Genomic DNA, 21,050 nt, shown 5'->3' with positions numbered 1-21,050 from the left:
GTGGTGCAGCTTCTTTTTTTCTTGTAGCCGGGCATTTATCGGCATAGTACATTGGCGGCTCTTTGTGTATGGCTCTGAGGGCCTTATTATACTCTTTACGTTCAAACGACTTAATTCTTTTGTGCCGGATTTCTTCGTGGCGCTTTCGGAGATGACTTGTTATGTTCGGGATCCAAGCGGTTGATAAGCGCTTTATAGCGTCAGAGCTTCCGCAACCCAATTGTCAACCTCACCTACGCGAGGAGAATCTCGAGGGATTCAAGGGGTTGTGTAGCGCAATATATAGCTTCTCCAACCCAATTGTCAACCTCACCTTCGAGCGGCGAATCCCGTTTCACTAACAGACGAGGCTCTGGCGACCCCAAGCTCCTCATGGAACTTGGGGGTGGGGAGGGAGGGATGGCCTGAAGGTTTAATGTGGCCATATAAATCGTTCCCGAGATGGTCGGGCCAGCACCTTAATGGTGCTGTGTTACCGGAGCGTATCGGATCTGTATCCGACAAAGGACCATCACATCGATAACACTCCCCAAAGCCTTCGGGGAGTAACTAATCGCTACAACAACAACAACAGGAGAATCTCGATACAAAAGAATGTATCATACACATATTTAAAAGGCGGGCGGCGGGCGGTATGTCCTAGAGGTTTAATATGGTCATATTTATCGTTCCCAAGATGGTTCCTGTTGTTGTTGTTTTAGCAGTGCTTCGCTCCATCCAATCGCTGCGACCAATCACAAATTGTCATTAATGTCCTCTAACGGGAGTCGAGAGAAACTTGCTGTTTCAACAGGGTTGTACCATAATGAGAGGGGTGTTAGAGGCGTATGTTCCACATTACAATTGAAGAGATGGTTGGTGTCATGTGGGGACACATTGCAAGCAGGAGATACATTTTGTATGTCGGGGTTGATTCTGGATAGGTAAGAGTTTAACCTGTTACAGTACCCAGATCGAAGTTGAGCTAGACTGACGCGCGTTTCCCTAGGGAGAGTGCGTTCCTCCTCTGCTAGTTCTGGGTATTTTTCTTTAAGTACCGTATTTGCCGGGTAATTCCTGACATAGAGGTCCGACGCCTGTTTGTGGATATCACTGAGGACCTGCTTGTTCTTTTTTTGATTCATACGGCTGTGTTCTCAGGTGTCGTATTTCCTGATAGTGCTTACGGAGATAACCCCTTAAGCCTCTGGGTGGTGTAGCTTCATCAATCAGATGTTTGTTAGGATGCCCAGGCTTTTGTGTATTCAACAGGAACTGTTTGGTTAGCTCTTCATTTCTCTCCCTAATGGGCAGTACTCTCGCCTAATTGTGTATATGGTGTTCTGGAGACATAAGAAGACAGCCCGTAGGGGTTCTGAGGGCAGTATTTTGGCAGGCCTGTATTTTCTTCAAGTGAGTAACCTTTACGCTTGGCGACCATATCGGGAACGCGTAGCATTTTATTACGGCTCTGGATTTTCGGTAGAAGATGGTCAGGAATGGTGCTTGTTGCCGGAACGTACCAAAACTTTGGGGAGTGTCTTTATCGCTACAGCAACCACAACATTGAGGCTTGGCTGAGTTACCCCAGCGGGTTAGGGGATCAGAATATACCCGCGGTAGGTATGCCTGTCGTAAGAGGCGACTAAAATACCAGATTTAAGGGGTTGTGTAGCGCAACCCTTCATGTTGCCAGCGCAATATATAGCTTCTCCAAACCCAATTGTGAACCTCACCTATCCGCGGCGAATCCTGTTTCACTAACAGACGAGGCTTTGGAGACCCCAAGCTCTTCATGGAACTTGAGGGTGGGGAGGGGGGAATGGCCTGAAGGTTTAATGTGGCCACATAAATCGTTCCCGAGATGGTCGGGCTAGCACCTTAATGGTGCTGTGGTACCGGAGCGTACCGGATCTGTATCCGGCAAAGCACCATCACATCGATAACACTCCCCAAAGCCTTCGGGGAGCAACCTTATCGCTACAACATGGCTTGGTTGAGTCTGAACCAATCAAGGCGGAAGCCGAAGAAAGGACTGAAGCTTGGTTGTTCTAAACCAAATGATTTCCTAAACTACTATCGTATGTTAGCTAGAATGGAAATTCGCAATATCCCAATTCATACAAGCGGGCCTTTGAATTTTGTGATTGGCCCTAATTAAGAAATCAATATTCGCATACAAATTCATTATACACTTGAAATTTGTCCATAGCAGAATTGTATGTAGGTGCATATTATGTACATACCCACAAATACAAATTTTATTGTATACAATTTTGTATGCACATATATCTTTTATAAACTATAGTAATTGTTTATGAAATATAAGCTCTACAAAGAGCAACGTTTGCAAGCCGCAAATTATTATTTAAGTAATTGAAATCTTTGCAATATGACCTTCAAAAGCATACGTAGGTATAAGCTATGTGCACCTAGTAAATAAAATAACAGTAAATTGTTTACATTTATGTGTATATACTTTAATATATTCGCTTTATTTCAATGTTGGTACTACATAATATGTATCTTTGTTAACACTCATTTTTTACAAAGATTTATACTTACATATATTTGAATGTATACAATAGATTTGTATTAACAATAAGTTGAATTGCAATGCATTTGTTTTCTAAAATCTGTTTGAATAAATTTTTGTAACAACAATAAATTTTTTCCATTATTCAATCATGATTTTTTTTCATATTATAAATTGACATCAGTGCTGTGTTTTGGGAGAAGGGTCTACATAATTTTGCAATATCTACTATTAGATTTTCAACTTTTATTTTTGGTTGTATAGATATACGTATAAAGTTATAATAAGTTGGCATACAGAGATATATATATGACCAAATGCATTCGGGGGTCCGATTCTACGGAACATGCAGTTGCCGTATACAAGTAATTTGATATTAACACATTTATTAAGTATGCATAGAATGAGGAAGCTTGTTCTAGATATTTTTTATTTTCTTAAACCTTTATTTTGACATGCAGAATTAATGTTAATTTTTATAAGTAGTTAGTCGCATATACCAATAGTTACTTAATAAACATCTATAATATTTTATAAGCAGAGAACCGAATAACATATGTATGCATATCAATACAATCAACAATTTTGCTAATTTGTTACAAAAGTTTTAACATTTAAATACTATGAATAATACCTTTCTGGTTCTAGAACTCATCTTCAGGTGACAACTAATATTCTTTCATCTGAAATTTAAAGAGTTTCGTTTGAAAATGACCAAGTATTATTTTATTTCCTCGATCCCAAGAAAAAATGATTGGCCTCAACACTAAGACGATGAGCATATAAATCATATTCCTTTCAGACTTATTTCCTGACTACCAAGTTCGTTTTTACTCTTGAGTTTATCAAATGTTGTCCACTAAACTTACTGCATATGTACATATATATGTTTTTAGATTCACTATAATGTATAATTTTTTTTGTAAGCTAGTAATATAAATATTAAGTTAAGCACATTAAATAATAAGCGCAAATAAGTTAAGCAGAAAGCACAGCAATGTAGTTCTTAGCATTACACGTAATTTCACAAGCAGTACATTTTTAGACACTCAATGCTATGAGATAATGAGAAGTCAATATTTGCTGTTCAAACAAAGATTCCGTTTAGTATCACATTGTGCGACATATTATTGTTACCAATTAAAAATTACTGCCGACGCCGCTGAGCCACTTTACTAGCTTTGTCTGTTGCTCTATTGTATAAATTTTGCGCTGCCTCTCTACTGCTGCTTTCATATGCCCCATTCCGCTGCTCCAAATATGACGCCAAACCACTGCTGCGTCCTTGCATCAAATTATTAGCGTTTAACGCTTTATCGGCACGAGCACTTGACGCTAACATTGGCTGTTAGAAGAGACGTTTTTCATACGAAAATAAACCATGTACATTGCCTTCCAATTGAGCGGAATGTGTACGTTTCATAAAACGTAACTTGCCATTGTAAATCATTGCTCTAAAAAAAAGTAAATGGAAATAAGCGACACTGTTTCAAGTTACGATTGTTTACAAAAAGCATAACTTAATTTACCTCAATTCACTAACAGTACGCGCACCAATATCTTGGCAACTATGCTGTAGTCCACACTCCAAATAGGGCAAATAACGTAATACTGAACCCTTGTCGACAATACTGCCACTAACACCTTGCGCTACTTTAGTACGATCCATTTCAGTATGATAATAACGTGACATAGCAGCTCCTTTGCCTTCACGCCGCTCCATAGCCTCTAGTGAGCCCATACCGCGGTACTTCTTCAAGCGCACACCATCGGAAAAGAAGTATTCACCAGGCGCTTCAGAAGTGCCGGCCAAGAGTGAGCCCATCATAACAGCGCTTGCGCCTAAAGATAATGCTTTTACAATATGCCCAATAGACTGTATACCACCATCAGCAATGACTGGCACACCAAATTTTTTGGCATATGTGGCAACTTGGTAAACAGCTGTTGCCTGTGGACAACCACAAGCCATAACTTCTTGTGTAATACAAATTGAGCCGGAACCCATGCCCACTCGCAAGCTATCAGCGCCAGCATCAATGAGATTTTTTGCTTGTGCGCGTGTTACCACTAGAATGAAGAAATGGAAAAAGTTTGCAAAAGCAAAAAATATTGTGCTTCATTGCTTACCATTGCCGGCTATCACTTGCAGTGACGAATAAGTACTTTTAATAAATTTAATCATTTCAATTTGATAAATGGAATTGCCTTGCGAAGAATCTAAAACGATAACATCAACACCATTTTCTACAAGCAATTTAAGACGCTCTTTGTCTTCAGGACGTGTGCCAATGGCAGCACCTACCAACAGTTGTTTATTGCTATCTTTCGAAGCATTTGGATAGGAACGTGCTTTTTTCAAATCGGTGCGTGCAATCAATGCTACTAATTCACCTTTGTCATTAACAATGGGTAATTTGCCTTTCTTGCTCTTCTCTAAAATAGCATTAGCCATGGGAAGTGTAGCGCCATTTGGTGCTGTAATCAATTCTGTAGTCATGATTGTTCCCAGTTTAATTTCTGGTTGATTTTCACGAAAATCAATATCACGCGATGTCACTATACCCAATAGGCGGCCACCCAATTTACCATTAGCGGTAATGGGGTAGCCAGTGAAGCCTTTTACGCGTCGCGCTTCTAACACATCGCCCACGGTATGCTCGGGTGACAGTACAGAAGGATCGCGTATGAAGCCATGTTTATATTTTTTTACTTTATACACTTCATTTGCTTGATATTCTGGTGTGCAATTGTGATGAATAATGCCAATACCACCGCAAAGCTGGAAAATGTAAAAAAGTTAATAATTACTTTGTAAAAATGAATGGAAAGAAAGTTTTTTATTAATCTCGATTCAAGAGTAGGGGTGTGGAAGCCGAAGCCAATTAGAAGCATAAGTGAAATGTCAAGTGCGGGAATTTTTGAGTTATTTGCCTTTTCGGGATGTTCTAGGTTTTAAACTATCATTTAATATCCCTCCGGCACATTTGGGCAACAACTATGTCTAGCTGAATAGCGAAGAGGCTCAAACATACATCTGCATGCTAGTAGGTTCAGCCGCAATGGCGTTGAAGTAGTGTCATGATGGTCTAACCAACCCAAGGTCCCGACTCAAGTTACGGGACAATCAACATCAAAATTGTTTAGAAAATGACAGTACTTTGGGTTACTCTTCGATTACATTTGATCCTTGAAATTCTCTGCCTTTTCAGATTCCCTTTGGAGTCGCCATAAAATATATAGGGCAGGAAATTCAAATGACAAATGTAAGAGTATCACAACACCAATTGAAACGGAAACTCCGCGTTATCGATATCTGATCTGATCAGTAGTACGTAGAACTGTTGTGGATCATAGACCACTCAGTGTTCGGCAGTAAATTTTGGTATTTCAAAAATAAACGGGCCTGATAAAATAAGAGATACAAGCAAAAAACTCACCGCCATAGCAATAGCCATGTCCGACTCAGTTACAGTATCCATAGGGGATGAGACCAGTGGTGCTCGCAGATTAATCGCTTTTGTCAACGGTGAACTAAGATCCACTTCTTCTGCAGCAAAATCAATATACCCAGGTAAGATAAGAAAATCACTAAAAGATAAATAAAATATTTCTTAGTATCAATGAAAAACAGACACGATAAAACAAATCAATTCACGACAAACACACATACTTGTAAGTTAGGCCTTCACTATTGGAAAAAAGCTCGTGACACGATATCCCATCCTGCAACTCCTCGTCGCCATTAACATCTGCCACGCTACCAGCAATTTTCATCGGCTCAGCTGTTACATTTTCAAAGCCATTTGTATTAATATTACTTGTTAAAGCGGCCATTATCTATGTTTACGGTAGTGACGTGTAAAAGGGAGTAAAGAAACCGTTTGGCACTAATTGATGAGGATATTAATTACTAGTTGAGATGGCTTGTACTTTCAATTCTCTTTACTTTCCTTTTTCTATAGGTTTGCTACTGTTTTTTTTTACTTGGGAGCAGTCGACTCCTGTTTTAAATTGTTTCAGAAAAAATGCTTCCAATTAATATTATAGAATCGTCCCAATGCAGCAACACTTCGATTTTTATTGGTTCTCCAAATTTTTTGGTACGCCCGTGGAAACTTCCCAATGTTTTCTGATATTTGTGCAATATGTTGCTCACTAATTGTACGTTCTACGCATAAACAAAGAGATTTATGTAAATAAAGTAATATTAGACTTTGTAAATAGTATTATTGGCACATTTTTTTTAGTAAAATTCCCACCTTCCGCTGGTAAATGCGTCTCACTCAATTGCTCCACACTGAATGAGCAACTTTCAATGCTCCACGTGTTGCTCATTTCTATTTGCTCAAGTGCTCCCCTTTTTTCGCAGCGTTGCATGCAGGTTTAGAATTTTCTATACGTTGGGCTCGTTCAGAACACAACTAACCGTTTAGTGGTCAACCTAATATAAACGCACGCAAGTAATTTTCTGTCAAAAATGTCTCATGCACATACAACTTGTATGAGAGCAACCGAACTTGAATTTGCTGCGTGAAAACCTAACTCGATTTCCAATTTTTGTTCTGCGTGCCATTTCAGTTTGGCGTTTGCACACATGCTTTACATTGTCGCAACGCATGCTTATTTCGGTTAGGGCAAAAAACGCCGTTTGTTAGCGTGCGCTAAAAAAACGAAGTGCCGTTTTATTAGGTTGGCTTGTTAGTGACAATTCGCAACATAGTTCGGTTAGTTAAGTGAAATGACAAAATAAATAACCAATACGTTGCTTCGCTTTGACGTCTCCGTTAAAGAGTACTACCACAGATGCTTTGCTTCGTTAATATAACAGTGGAAAAGAAAAAGTGAAATGTCACAACTTTACTTCTAGCTGTCTATTTTATTATATGACATCTGCACTTAAACGTTGTATGTACTGCTAAGTACACAACTGTATCCACATATATGAAGTAGATGTTTTTTAAATCAGTTATTTTGTAATATTGTTTTTGTCAACTTTTTTCATGTTTTGCCATCCCTAATTATAAAACGAAATGTAAACATAGGAAATGTAGGTAATGTAGTTCTATTTTTTTGACACTTGCGATGTAGTGATGCCAAAAATTACGGATAATTTTGTTTCTTTAATGCTACCTAATTTTCCTTACGTCGTTCATGGTTTCTATTTAAACACGATTTGCACTTGACAGCACTAGTAGTGCCAGGCAAATCTCGCAACACGCGAAGCGACCTCCTTTGAAATTTCAACTTCATGTTGGCTTTTCGATAGATTGAAGCATATATGTAGTACTCCTATATTGCTAATAGAAAATGCTCGCAATGTGTGTTGGATGCAAAATCAAAGGAAGACAGCGTATAAAATTTTTGTGATTGTAGCAACATAAGTGTGACAAGGAAAAACTTAAATTTTGGTACATTCGATTATTGAATACAAAAACAAAAACATGTAAACAGCAATATATCGGCACTCTGATGTTGGGGAATGTACTTAGCTTTTTGTAGCAATATAGAAGTATTACATATATGGATTGATGTGACTTATATAAAAATTGCCTTAAAATGATCAAAAATCGTATGCGTTCGGACCTTAAAACAACATGTGGTCAAAACCTAATCACATTGGCGCATAATCATAGTCAAAATAGAATAGGTTTTAAATTTAGTTTCAGCTTTTTTGACAAATAGCTCATAGAAAATTATGTCAAAAAGTTGCAACTAAATTTAAAATCTATTTTATTTTGACTATGATAATGCGCCATTTTGTTTTAAATGTATACTTGTTTTATTATTTACCTTGTTTTGCATTCTGCCCAACTATGAATGAGCCACTGAACATACACAATTGTCAAATGCAACTACAACAAAACATAGCTGTCAAACTTCTGATTAAAACAAAAACAGCTGCATTTATTTAGATAAGTTAATTATTATTAAATCGCAGCTCGAGTCTGTTTTAAAATTTGAAACATAGCAATTTTAAGTGGGAGGTCAAGTCGAGGTGCGCAAGATACACATAATGAGTTTGCCACCAGCATTACTTCAGCGTCTCGCACAGCGTGGACTTGTGCAAAAAACTAAGGAAAAAAAGAAAAAAGGTTTGTGGCAAGAAAATGGTTTACTTTTAGAACGACGACTACTTTCATAATATAATCTATCCTGTACAGCAAAAGCGACAAAAGCAGCCGCTGAAAGCGAAGAAGTTATTGCAGAGGATTACGATGAAATGGAAAGCGAGGACCATCGTGCTGCCGCACGTGCAGAATACCAGCATCCACCGCTATACGACAAAGACACCAGCGTTAAACGCGTAGAAGAAAATTTCTGGTTAGAACGCATGAAGGAACGCATGGGTGAAGCTAACTCAACTACCGGTCATCGAGGCTGTCCAAACAAATACAACATTTGGCACAAATGTACACTATTCTGCGTTAATCGCTGGGGTGATGGCAAAACCGAACCAAGTCGTGAATATATGCGGCGCTACAAACGCTTGCGACGTAAATATCCGCTTCCCAAAGGTTGGTCTGATCGCTATGATCCCGGTTGTGGTAGCTATTACTTTGTTAGTATTGCCGAAAATTTGGTGTCATGGCTACCGCCAACACATCCCAAATCGCAAGTAACTAAAAGTGCTGCAGTTTTTAGGCGCCAACTCGAAGAGGCTGCAGGTGGAGAAGGAGCCGGTGGCAGTGATGGTGAACAGCATGATGAAAATACACATGATGCACAAGAAACTGAATTAGCACGACATCAACGTGAGATAGATGAAATAATCAACTCATCCATGCGCCCACGTTCACCGGCGCCGCCTACAGACTTTCCAAGTATTCACGAGATTGCCCAACTAAATGCAGTGGCACCGCAACGTAAACAAAAGTCGCGTGATTTAGATCGAACACTCGCAAAGCAAAGGCGTGAACGTGGTGATAAGGAAAGAGAACGTGAGCAGAGCAGCGGTGGTCGTAGACATGGCGGCAAACGTGGTGGCGATGTAGAAAAGGCAGATCCCATGGATCCCAGCTCATATTCAGATATACCACGCGGTAAGTGGTCTGATGGTCTAGCCACATCGGGTGGGGATGAGTCAAGAAAGGCGAAAAAGGCGAATGGTCCTGCAAAGGAGTCGGGCAGAGAACGTGATAAGCGTGCTGATGTGCGACGTGATAGCGAGGATTAGAGTATAGTAAATAGCATATAGTATTACTTACAAGGATATGGAATAAAATAATCATATATATATGTACATCTATACAAATCCATATGCATATGTAACTTTCACACATGTCCCTGCTTGTTCAATAATGAAGGAATGCTGTGTGTATGCATTTTGACTTTTTCAAAGGACGATTAGCGCATTTAAGCACAACCCCTATCAAATCATATGTAGCTTAGCACCGAAGCAGTTTTGTTTAGAACATGGGTCGCCAAAGTTATAAATAATTGGGTATACGCAATAACAGCACAACAACAACAAACTATTGTTAAAGCACAAAAACAAACATGGCATAATTTTCAATGCAAACAGGAGGCGTCATCGTATCATACAGCCAGCCTCTATAAAAACGTTTTGCATTTGCTTTAGGGTTCTTTTATTAATTCGCATGCCCAGCCCTGCCCATTAGCAGCAATCAGCAGCCAAGCTCTCAAGTACTTCTTTTAACTACGCGATGTACGTGCTCGCTCTCTCTCTCCTTCTGTCCATCTCTCTCTATTCAGAATCTCCTTTAATACTACCGTCAACGCGTTGGCGTTGAGGTCTGCAAAAATGTCTGGGCTCCTATTACTTTTGATGAATTTGAGGCGTATCTAGGGCGTGGTGGATGCGACCTTGGGTGTATACGTCGTCGCCGTTTGTTACTTAACATGGCCTTTCCGCTATTTCGCTTCAATCGCTGGCTGGTTGTAAATTGTCACAACCCTGGTATAGGGAAGCAATCAAACGTTTGACGGGTTTTAGTTTGGGATTGCTGCTTTGGATTTTTTGATGGCGAGCTCACCATTAAATACCATATACAAACAATGATATATACATACATATTCTACATTCTAAAAGCATTTTGTATTCAGCTGGGGTGGGAAAACAAATTAAATGATTTCAGTAGTTCGGATCATGTGCATATACCAAAGGGGGTTACAAGTAAGGTCGTGCTCCCCTCGTACAATTACTAACTGTTCTGTAGTGTATTTGAAACATGACATATGTGGGGTGGTCAACGGAGGTTATCTTAACCGCAGACTGTGACATGTCATCTACTCAGCAAAGTCAAGGATTCTTCTGATTAAAAACGGCTATACCGTCGTTTCTGCTGGAATACTAATACATGAAGGGCTACTTGAACTTCCTCTGAAATGGATGTTTAGTTACACCGAAAACATTCTCCGAAGGTTGCATATTGTGCTGCATCATAACAAAAAAGTGCGCTGTTCTGGTAGGCCTGTAACTTCCTCCAGCCTGGTGAACGTAACGGATGAGCGACTGCACGGTTCTTCTCTACGAGGTAAATATGATACAACCCTAAGAAACCATCTAGATCATTTTCAATTTGAGCACAGCTGCCTATCATTTGCCCCAGCCGAACTCAACAAAAGATACGCTGACACTACCCTCAGCTCTCCGACCAGCACTGTCGCCTCTTTTCATTGCAGTTGTTTGACGAATAGCGAAGTAGAATGACGCCATTAATTAACCCCCTCGGTAGACATTCGACTACGGCTCTGTACAGCGTCGAATGGCTTAAACCAAACGACCGCCTGTGATTTTTTGTTGCTTTTATTCTTATGCTTGAATGGCTGACGATTGTTACCGTGCGTTGTTTGTTGGTGGTGGGTATGCGTTTGGACACACACCCAGTCAGTCGTTATGATATTTGCTTGAACATAATTTGCTATTTTGCGTTTGGCGCAACCAACAGCGCCTTGTACTTTGTTGTTTTGATTTTTAGCGCTTCGTTGGGTGGTGACACGCAATTTTATGTTTTCGTCCATCCTGCATTCTTCGCTCTCAGTGGCCGTGTTATTGTTTTTTGAGAGAAATACTCATTTCATTGTCCTTAGTGTGAAGAAGGGGAAAAGTTGGTGTAAACCGTAAGAGAATCCTCTTGCCGTCTTATAAGATTTTAATTAGTTTTTCACTTTTTGCGCTACCTATCTCTTTCTAACAAGGAAAATAATATACCTATATGTAGATACCTGGTAAGAAATTGATAGCAAAGTTGTTAGTCCTTGTTCCGCATCCCAGTAACTTAAATGAACTGAGCATCAACAGGGCTAGAATATCTTAGACTTTGAACTGCAAGTCCCATGAGAAGCGGATAAAAGTGTTAGAAAGCTCAAGACTCAAATCAACCAACAACACTCCAAATTCGCCACTGTAGAAACTTCCGAGAAGGTTGATGATACTGAGTAATGAAGTAGTAGGCGTGGCTTAAATGGTCGAACTAACTTTATTATCAGTGCGGTGGACGGGCCATTGTATGCCGCCTTAAACTTTCTGTAATAACGCAGGAATTAAGGACAAAAACATTCTGATGACAAAAACTGGCTGCACGAGACTAAAAACTTTGTGAATGGTGAACGTGCTGAAACGAATAGAAGGTTGTAATCGACATGGGCCCCTGTTTATTGGAATGCTATGGGAGCAGTTCTATTCCGTGTATGAATCCAGAATACTCTTCTAACATCACCTCCTGAAACAAGACATACTCGAGCCTACGGGTCTGTGAAATATAGTCATCTCTTACGATAGGCATGCTTTTAGCGCGAATATTCCAATTTTCTCTACCCATTGGGGCTACGAAAGCATCGGAGCTATGCTCGTATCGCTCTGCGATAACTGTCGTAAGCGTCTGAAATTTGTCGCCTGCTGGAGGTGTGGTCCAAATAGCTTTAAGTCATAAGCCTGCACTGAAACCCCAAGAAAGTCCACAACCGTATCGGATTAGGATATGTAGCACATTCACTACCTGAATTGAAAGATTGGAAACATTGCCGAGGGTTCGAGATAGATCGCGTACACTAAACTCAATCGACACTTCCAAAAGATCCTGTTAAGAGATTCAATGGCAAGCAATAACACTTTGAATAGGGTATTTAGAACCTAATGAAGATAGTCCAAGGAGATTTAAACGCCACTGTTGCACAGTGAAGCAAAGAGGATCAATGGACATTGACATATCAAGGGATAATACATCCCCAATATAGCACTAGGTGCCAGAAAAGCGGCGATCAAACGCTGATAAGCGAGAGGTTAATGGAGCCGATGAAAAGAAATTAACTTCCATCCAAAAAACTCAGACAGAAATGCAGACAGCGAATACGTCGCGCGAAAAACTAACATGAAACACATGTGTTGCTGACGCTGCCAGGTTTTCTGCAACAGTACAAGAGAATGATTGTCGGGTTCCTTCTTTCAACCACATACTGCACCGGGCGCTTAGCTGAGCGGCCTCTCAAAGTTTAGGAGCGGATTGTTTATCTGAAGATCTGGTTTTACGAGGTCCTTTAACCTACGTCGCCTGCAAATGAAGCTTCGAATAGCAACTATAGGGGAATAGCAACTGCATCGCAGTCAGCTAATCTTTTTTAGTAGGTTCTTAACACACATGGATACATTGTTAACATCGCTTCACATTTATTCGTCATCCATCTGGGAAAACTCTCTAACTGTCGCCATTATTGGGTCGCGCTTCAATAAAAACGTCAGGTGCTGAGTGATGGCGTTTCGCGTATTATGCTTGAGCTTCCTACTCTTTCACATGTACGGCAAAGTCAGCTAATCGCAGGCGAACCATTAAGCCGATCCCCTAAAAAGACACCTGTACGCCTATAACTGTTTAGCGTGAGAATGAGATGACAAGCTATGGCAGAAACATGAGCGAATCTCGAGGAGTCAGCCATTTAGAAGACAGGCAGTCAGCAATCAGCGCAGCCAGCAGACCGCAACCACAATTTTGTTGGGGCTCTTTTAGATCAAATCGTCTCGCATGGCTGATGGCGTCTGTGGGGGTGGGGGCACTAATTAGCACACAATTCCAATTAAGCAATTAAAAGCCGCCTTTTGTGGTAAAATAAAACGAAATGAAATGCGAACAAACGAAACAAAGAATTGTGGAATTGGTTTGTTGTTGTTGTCCGTGCTTTCTTCGTATACGAGTATCTGTATGTAGAGCTGCATGTCTCCGTATTGTTGTTATTCCATGCGGGATAGAGGTGACTGGTGGGGCGCCCGGATCCAAAGGCCGCAAGTTACATACAAACTAAGAGAAATATGCATCCAAACATTCATACAAACTTCCGTATGTATGAAAGTCCATTAGTTCATTAAAATGTGTGTGCGTGCAGCTACATTTTAATGGCAGACAAAATGCTTGTGCCAGGATTTTAATTAAGATGATGTTAGTGTAATAGGATAGAAGAAGAGTCGTTGCAAAAGTGTAGGTCGAAATTTTTGTTAATGAAGAAACATTTTTAGATTTTCCACTAATTGGCAAAAGTGGTTAAATATTGTGGGTGAGCTATGCCCGAAGGAGTGGGGGATGGTAGCACTAACCTGCCAACATACGTACGCATGTTTGTGTTTCTGTATATATTGTTTTATTTAACGGTTCTCTTGTAGTTGGTAGAGTAATCGTCTGCGAGGGATTGAGGGAGGAGCGCCACAGCTTAAGTTGATGTGTTGGAAAGTTAATTAAAATGAACGGACAGGCAAACGGAACTCGGACATACCCTTCTATAATTGCTGAGAATGTTGAGATGAAGTGAGAGAAGAGTGCGCTTCAAATGATAAAGAATACCCGAAAGGGAAAGCTTTTAAAGTAATGAAACTTGCCTAGACGTAAGACGTAAACTACAAATGCTTATGAGTAGGCCTGCTTCATAGATATATGAATGTCAGAATAGTTAAAAAGTTGAAAAAGGCGTCAGGTCATATTTTGATACCACATTTCCATCGGTTACAACGGCGCCCTTTTGTTTGTACGTCATAGTTCCGGTGAGGCTGGTCTGGACTCTTAGTAAATCATCCCGATACTTGCTGACATCCAAACCGAAGTATCTAGATCATGAATTAGTGAAAATTTTGCAATTGCGCACGGTCTGCCTTCGACCTTCAAAAACGACAAACCCCGGTAGAAAAGACGCATAAAAAACTTTGGAAGAGTGGCTGAAAGAATCTCATCAATTACAGCAGACAGCTTCAGCCCAGCGCTTGCTATGCCGGCCTGTGACTCAATAGTCGAAAACGAAGCTGTTACGCATGAGCCAAGGCTTACGAACAATTGTGGCTAAAATAATGCTGGGAGTGGCCTTATCTCCGCATTTGTTATGCAAATCGGGTAGAAAGTTCAACAGATCCAAAAAGGTAGCAAATGAAAATCCTACAGCTCCTGAACCCGTCAAGGAAAAGGGGTTAACATACTGGGTACCTGGTTATTAGGCTCTTCGAATTCAACGAAGGCAATAGATAATTATCGACTTGCTGAGTCAGCACATACATATTTAAATGTATGGACCTTCGGAAATGTTTTGCAGTACGTTATTCTAATATATTTTTTCCCGAAGATACTAAAGGATCTTGTATATTCTCCGACAAGCCCTTTCGAACTAGAAGCTCGTTAAACACTTAAAAAAACAAGTATTCTGGCATCTGGCGATATTTACGTAGTGCTTGTCAGATAGGTAGTTATATACATGTATGTATATGTGCGAAGGCGTTTATTGAAAAAAACACACCCACTATTTATAAACGTTATCACTTTCTACACACAAAATGGTATGAAAGTGAAGAAATATTCTTGCGGCAGTTTTGTGGGCTGAAGTGGCAAAATATCAAATAAATAAAGCTGCAGACATTGGTGCTTTATCGTTAACCGTATCGGTAACCTTATAACAGCTGATTCGACCAACCTTATGGGAATCAATGCAATCGATTATTGGTGCCGCTAAGGTCGTAACCGTATCGTAGCCAACCAATTGGTTTTTGGTTTACCGTCGTAACGATAAACAGCTGATTACGTTAAGGATACGACTACAGCGATACGACATACGGCACCAATGACTCCCGCTTAAATCAGACGCCAACAAAGCTCATTATGAACACGACTTAACTTGGCGCGTCTAACTGTTTTAACACGCTTATATTAGATTCACTTGTATGTTGTTTACTCTCTAAACTAGGCGCGCAAAGAGACCCATCTCGCTACAAAACGAGTTGTTATAAACCTGGTTAAATAAGGAGTTAAGAACGTCTTTTGTTTGTTCTAAAAAGTTACTCAGTTTTTTCCGTGGTCAAGTGAAAAAAAAAATCTATTCAAAGATATTTTTCTCTTCATTAATTTGTTATTAAAAAATACGAATTTTCCATACAAAAATTATAACAATGACCCCAACAAGGTAGCAATTAAGCTAAGTCCCAGAAAACTTCTAGTATTTGCCAAGAGGACGGAGTTATTCTATAACATAAGTCCTGGTACCTGCTTGGGGTTCTTCCGGCACATTTAGTCTATGTGATTTCTTTATTGACCGGCCTTACCTAACTATTTGCCCGGGAAGAATTGGTTTTCATTTGGAATAAAGAAGAAAAACAGAAAAACTGAAATAAAAAATTGTTTCTACTGAATTTACCGAACACAACCATTTAAAAAATTTTTGTGTTTTCAAAATTAATGTTATAATTCAAAATAAAATTCTATTGATACAAAGCTTTTTTCCCTAAGATATAGCTTATTATTTTCGTCTACGACCCTTTTAAAAATCTTGTATATAAAAGGGGCGTGGTCGTTAACCGATTTCCTTAATATTTCTTCAAAGCATTCCTTATAGTAAAGGCAACCACTCTGCCGAATTTTGTTATGATAGGTTTAACGATTTTTGATTTATGATTAATAATATTTGTAAAATTTATTTTATCACAAGTGGGCGGTGCCACGCCCATTTAAAAATTTTTTTTTTAATTTTTATGAAGTCTCAATATCAGTTCACACGTCAAATTTCAACATTCTAGGTGTATTATTTACTAAATAATCAGGTTTTTTGTGTTTTCCAAAATGTTATACATATATAAAAAGTGGGCGTGGTTATCTTCCGATTTCGCTCATTTTCAATACCAATCTATTCTGGGTCCAGATAGGCTCGTATACCAAATTTGGTGAATTTGTCTCAATATTTACTCAAGTCATCGTGTTAACGGACAGACGGATAGACGGACGGACGGACATGGCTCAATAAAATGTTTTTTTCGATACTGATGATTTTGATATATGGAAGTCCATATCTATCTCGATTCTTTTATATACAACCAACCGTTATCCAATTAAAGTTAATATACTCTGTGTGAGTCAGAGGCAAATAGCAAATATACGTATAAGATAAAAATTACAAAATTTGCAAACGGCAATGGTTACTAGGACATGTTTCAGAATTTCACTTCTTCATCAGCTATATTTTCGGGAGCTGAGTATTGAAATCGAGATCTCCAACAATCATACTTCATACTAACTAGTGTAAAGGCAGATGCCTCTGCCCACTCAGCCATATTCATATGGTAATGCCCCGCTGCACGTTTTGGTCGCCATGGAATGCTTTTTTTTCACAGATGAATAAATTCATTAATGTTTCCAAAATACCCTGAACATGAGTTTGTGTCAAGATTTACTCCATGAACTCATGCCTTATTAGAAAACGGCAATTTATTTACATTATCTAGTGGATGAATGCATTTTAGTCCCAAATGATCTGGGAGCCAAAAACAATGCTTTGTTAGTATGGGTTAATGTGGACTCACAAAGGCACACACTAGGGAAACCATAAGTAAATAGGAAACAAAGTAGCGAGAGTATCAGCTAAACTCATTAATCTAAGTAAAGAGGGCCTACAAACTCTCACTGGGTAATATACGGGACAATGTAGTCTACGATGTTACTACTACTACTAAGAAAGTTGAGCCAATCCGATACACACACCTTTCGCTGTTATTAACTGGAGAAGAATCGCCGATTCACATTCTCTGCGTCGCTCTGACAAGGCAATGCTCGCCCATCTACGTGGCATGACTCTTAATCCCTTCGTGATATGGACTTAAAAGCCTGAAGCGGCACATTAATAAATTAAAAGCCTTCACATATACTAATGGACTGAAACACGATAGATCTAAATAAAGGTCGCAGTGCATCCAGGCCCAATAGTATTATAATTGAACAATTATAATAATAATAATTTAAGCTTAGCATAATTATGAACAGCTTTAAAAAACTTATTCAATTTGTGGTGTGCTACTTTTAGTCATTCCCATTATTGACATGATAAGAACTTTTAAGGCTTCGCCGAACTTTCTGGTAGCCAAATAAATTTTTTTTGAGAATATTTCGATGCGAACACTGCCGAAGGAACGCGACGTTTTGAACAAAATTTGTATGATGCGTTTTGAATGTTACCTTGATTGAGCCTGAAACCTTCGGTGTGGCGGGTGAGCATTATACTGTCAATGAGCTGATTGCCGCCGGCACTTGTATGCTTCCGCCATGGTACCCACGGCGGACGGCATTCACATTTTTGTTTTCAAAATGATTTTTCTTTATACCGAAACCCTTTTAACGAGGGATATTAGATTTTCCCAAACTAAAAACAAAAATATAAGCAAAACAGCTAACATGGGAACAGGAATCCAATCTTACAAAAATACAAACATTTCAACCCACTGTACATGTTGCTTGCATTGTTTTTTTACAAGTGTATGTTGTTGTTTTACAAGTGCTTGCTAATTAATAGAAGTAACGCCGGCAACGCTCGCCTTCTTCAAACAAATCGTATCGGTTGTTGTTGTCTCGCTTGAGCACATAACGACGAATGCGCGCACACACGAATTCAGGGGCCTAGTCATCGCTTGAACACTAGGCGCGCAGCAATCGAGAGTAACGATAAATTCCCCTTTTCATATTATCACATTTCGTTAGTATTGTTTATCTCCTCTTTGTCCTCATGCATACTCGGTATAGAAAAATTACAGAGCAACGCCCGCCAAAATACTGTGAGGTTATGTGATGGGAGATAATGAAATGTGCGAAAGAGCAACACATCAGTTTTTGGAATGCGGCATGTAAGTATTCAAAACCAATAGGGAATTTAACGCAAGTGAGAATAGGTAGGCAGATGACTATGTCTTCGGCCATGCACATGAGAGTGAGGGGTATAGCAAACGCTTCTGATTAAAATAGATGTGCTGGCAAGGAAATGTGTAGGAAGAGCTCATATTCTTATGTACATGTAAATATGTATATTGGCATGTGTCATCTCGCTCTTGCAAAGGCATATTTTAAAGCCGTTGAAATGTTGGCGAGTTATTATTGCGATTGGCTATATTTATTCATAAGTTTGCCGCCTTCTAATTTTGCTGTTCGCCTGATATCGAAAACCGTTTTTCATACAAGGACATTGCCATTGCGCATTGCCGTATAACGTGATGTCATTGACGTCATTTATACATAAAGTTGTTTCTGAGCGGTCGCCGCGTCTGCGTGAAATTTAATTGGTGTATTTGTATATTGGATTCGTATGTATTTGAATATTAAAAAAAAAAATAAATGTAAGGCGCGATAACCTCCGAAGAGATCTAAGGCCGAGCTTCTCTTCCAATTTGTGTCGTGCTCCTCTTGATTTTTCCCTACAAATTGGCCGGACGGGACCTACATGTTTTATGCCGACTCCGAACGGCATCTGCAAGGCAGATGAGTTTTCACTGAGAGCTTTTCATGGCAGAAATACAATCGGAGCGCTTGCCAGACACTGCCGAGGGGCGACCCCGCTTAGAAAAATTTTCTTCTAATTGAAAAATCTTATTTCTAAAATTTTGATGTTGCTTTGCCCGGGAGTTGAACCCAGGGCATACGGTGTGATAGGCGGAGCACGCTACCATCACACCACGGTGAATATTAGGGTGGATTTTATTTGGACGAATATTTTTCAACACAAGCGAGTTTTGTACAGCGCATTTGCTTTGGATGGTCGTTATATTTAAAATTGTATTAATCGCTCAACAATTTACCCGCTATGAAACTGAGTTAATTTTATATCCCAGAACAGTATTAGTTCTCAGTTTGGTAGTGTTTCACGTTTAGTAGTCTACTTTGAGAAAGTAGTCCGAAAGTCACGGAAAGTACAACAGGTCACTTGTAACAATAGAATTTTATCCATATAAATTAAGGACAGGTAAAGTTACTCAAATTACAAAATGCCCATAAAGTACTAACAATTACTTTGTTTGCACTTTTGTTTTTATTAGTATTGAAATACATACCCAGCAAGCAAAGTAAACTTTATGTATATTTAAAAAAGTTTTCTTAAACAAACACTAAGCTTACAAAACGTTGATTTTTTGTTTACAAATTGTTTAGAAATAAGCGTGAAATAATCGAAACAACGAGCTTTGAAGCTTATTAGTGTAAACTTATAAAAAATTTCTAAAAGAAAGCTTGTTATAAATACCTCCCAAAACTTTTTAAAAATGAGAATTTTTATTTCAATAATATTAACAAATACATAGATGTATATACCTAAATACACATATATATGTATGTACTAATTCTGAATTTCATGCATACATTAAATGAAGAATGGGTGCAACTCTAATGGGTTGAAGGAGAATCCAGAAAACGGTTTAAATGCAGCCATTCTCTCATGAAAAAACGTTTATGAAAATAATTTGAAATTTTCGAAGTTGAAAAACATTAACAAATAGTTTTCTCGTCTTTTTTTTTTTGTAAACATTTACAATTTACTTGCACAGCTAAGTTATTTTTTAACATTTGCCCTCAAAGCTTATAAAATGTTTTCCCGTAATATGGCCATTAGTGATGTTTGTGTGTGTGTACTAATTTTGAGCGATCAGCTTTTAGTTGCGCTTCTTGGTAAAGTTTACAATAGAAGTAAAGGCATGAAATATTGCTTGATAGCATGTTTCGAGCCTTCTTGTTACTTCTAGTCACCCAGCGGTATAAAAAATACTCTTTACGAATTCCCTTATCAACAGCTTTCATTTGATATCCATATTGTATAAACACATTCTAGAGGTTCGGGTCCACTTTTTGGGCTATATCTCGAAAAAAATTTAAATATATTTAATACTGAAAACGTTTATATAACGTTCAACACAGAAAGTTTACTTTAAGTTACTTTTCAAAAAATGTACAGAAATACCTGTTGGGTATTGTATATCATAACACATAAATAAATTTTATCAATTTAGACTGATGACAGAGCGGAAGCGGGAAGCATTGCTATAATATACAGATAGAAAGCTATGAAAAATATTTCTTACGGAAAATTCTAAAAGAAACATTTAAGTCGTGTAAAAAATATTAAAATAAAAATTTGCTTCTCGCCTAGCATAGCTTATAGCAAGCACTCTGTCGTCAGCCTTATTTGTTACTGTCCGTATGACCGAACTTTTCTGCAAATACCCGATATCAGGTGTTATACAACGGTTTTATCCACTTTTACCGACACTGTTCGTCACTATCTTTTTAGTGTAACGGTTTTTGTTGGT

General features: G+C 38.9%; 2 protein-coding genes across 4 annotated transcripts; one reads left to right on the top strand and one right to left on the bottom strand.

Annotated features, from left to right (window-relative positions):
- Positions 1-2,434: 2,434 nt before the first annotated feature.
- On the bottom strand, positions 2,435-6,890 carry ras (Inosine-5'-monophosphate dehydrogenase ras). 3 transcript variants are annotated; one of them, XM_067781261.1, is made up of 6 exons: positions 6,778-6,890; positions 6,189-6,686; positions 5,956-6,106; positions 4,646-5,297; positions 4,045-4,585; positions 2,435-3,969 (listed from the first exon to the last, which is right to left on the bottom strand). In XM_067781261.1, exons 2-6 carry the CDS (start codon positions 6,350-6,352, stop codon positions 3,864-3,866), a joined length of 1,614 nt encoding a protein of 537 aa, XP_067637362.1. In that variant the 5' UTR covers positions 6,353-6,686; positions 6,778-6,890; the 3' UTR covers positions 2,435-3,863. The 3 variants fall into 3 exon arrangements, with proteins under 3 accessions (XP_067637362.1, XP_067637364.1, XP_067637363.1); XM_067781263.1 differs by having other exon boundaries at positions 6,189-6,407; positions 6,471-6,824; XM_067781262.1 differs by having other exon boundaries at positions 6,755-6,818.
- A 1,497-nt stretch (positions 6,891-8,387) lies between these two features.
- Positions 8,388-9,752, top strand: PQBP1 (poly-glutamine tract binding protein 1). The gene is made up of 2 exons (XM_067778764.1): positions 8,388-8,610; positions 8,680-9,752. The coding sequence occupies exons 1-2, from the start codon at positions 8,532-8,534 to the stop codon at positions 9,690-9,692; spliced, it is 1,092 nt and encodes a 363-aa protein (XP_067634865.1). The 5' UTR covers positions 8,388-8,531; the 3' UTR covers positions 9,693-9,752.
- Positions 9,753-21,050: the final 11,298 nt, after the last annotated feature.

This window comes from Eurosta solidaginis, chromosome 4, assembly GCF_040869045.1.
Source record: "Eurosta solidaginis isolate ZX-2024a chromosome 4, ASM4086904v1, whole genome shotgun sequence".
Lineage (NCBI taxonomy): Eukaryota > Metazoa > Arthropoda > Insecta > Diptera > Tephritidae > Eurosta > Eurosta solidaginis.
Note: the sequence above shows the minus strand (reverse complement) of the source record. Positions and strands in the feature narration are given on the sequence as shown.

Coding starts and splice junctions, on each gene's coding strand:
- PQBP1 (XM_067778764.1), top strand. CDS start 8,532: ATGAGTTTGCCACCAGCATTACTTCAGCGTCTCGCACAGCGTGGACTT. Junction 8,611..8,679: donor TAAGGAAAAAAAGAAAAAAG/GTTTGTGGCAAG, acceptor TATCCTGTACAG/CAAAAGCGACAAAAGCAGCC.
- ras (XM_067781261.1), bottom strand. CDS start 6,352: ATGGCCGCTTTAACAAGTAATATTAATACAAATGGCTTTGAAAATGTA. Junction 4,586..4,645: donor GCAAGTGATAGCCGGCAATG/GTAAGCAATGAA, acceptor TCTTCATTCTAG/TGGTAACACGCGCACAAGCA. Junction 3,970..4,044: donor CGTACTGTTAGTGAATTGAG/GTAAATTAAGTT, acceptor ACTTTTTTTTAG/AGCAATGATTTACAATGGCA.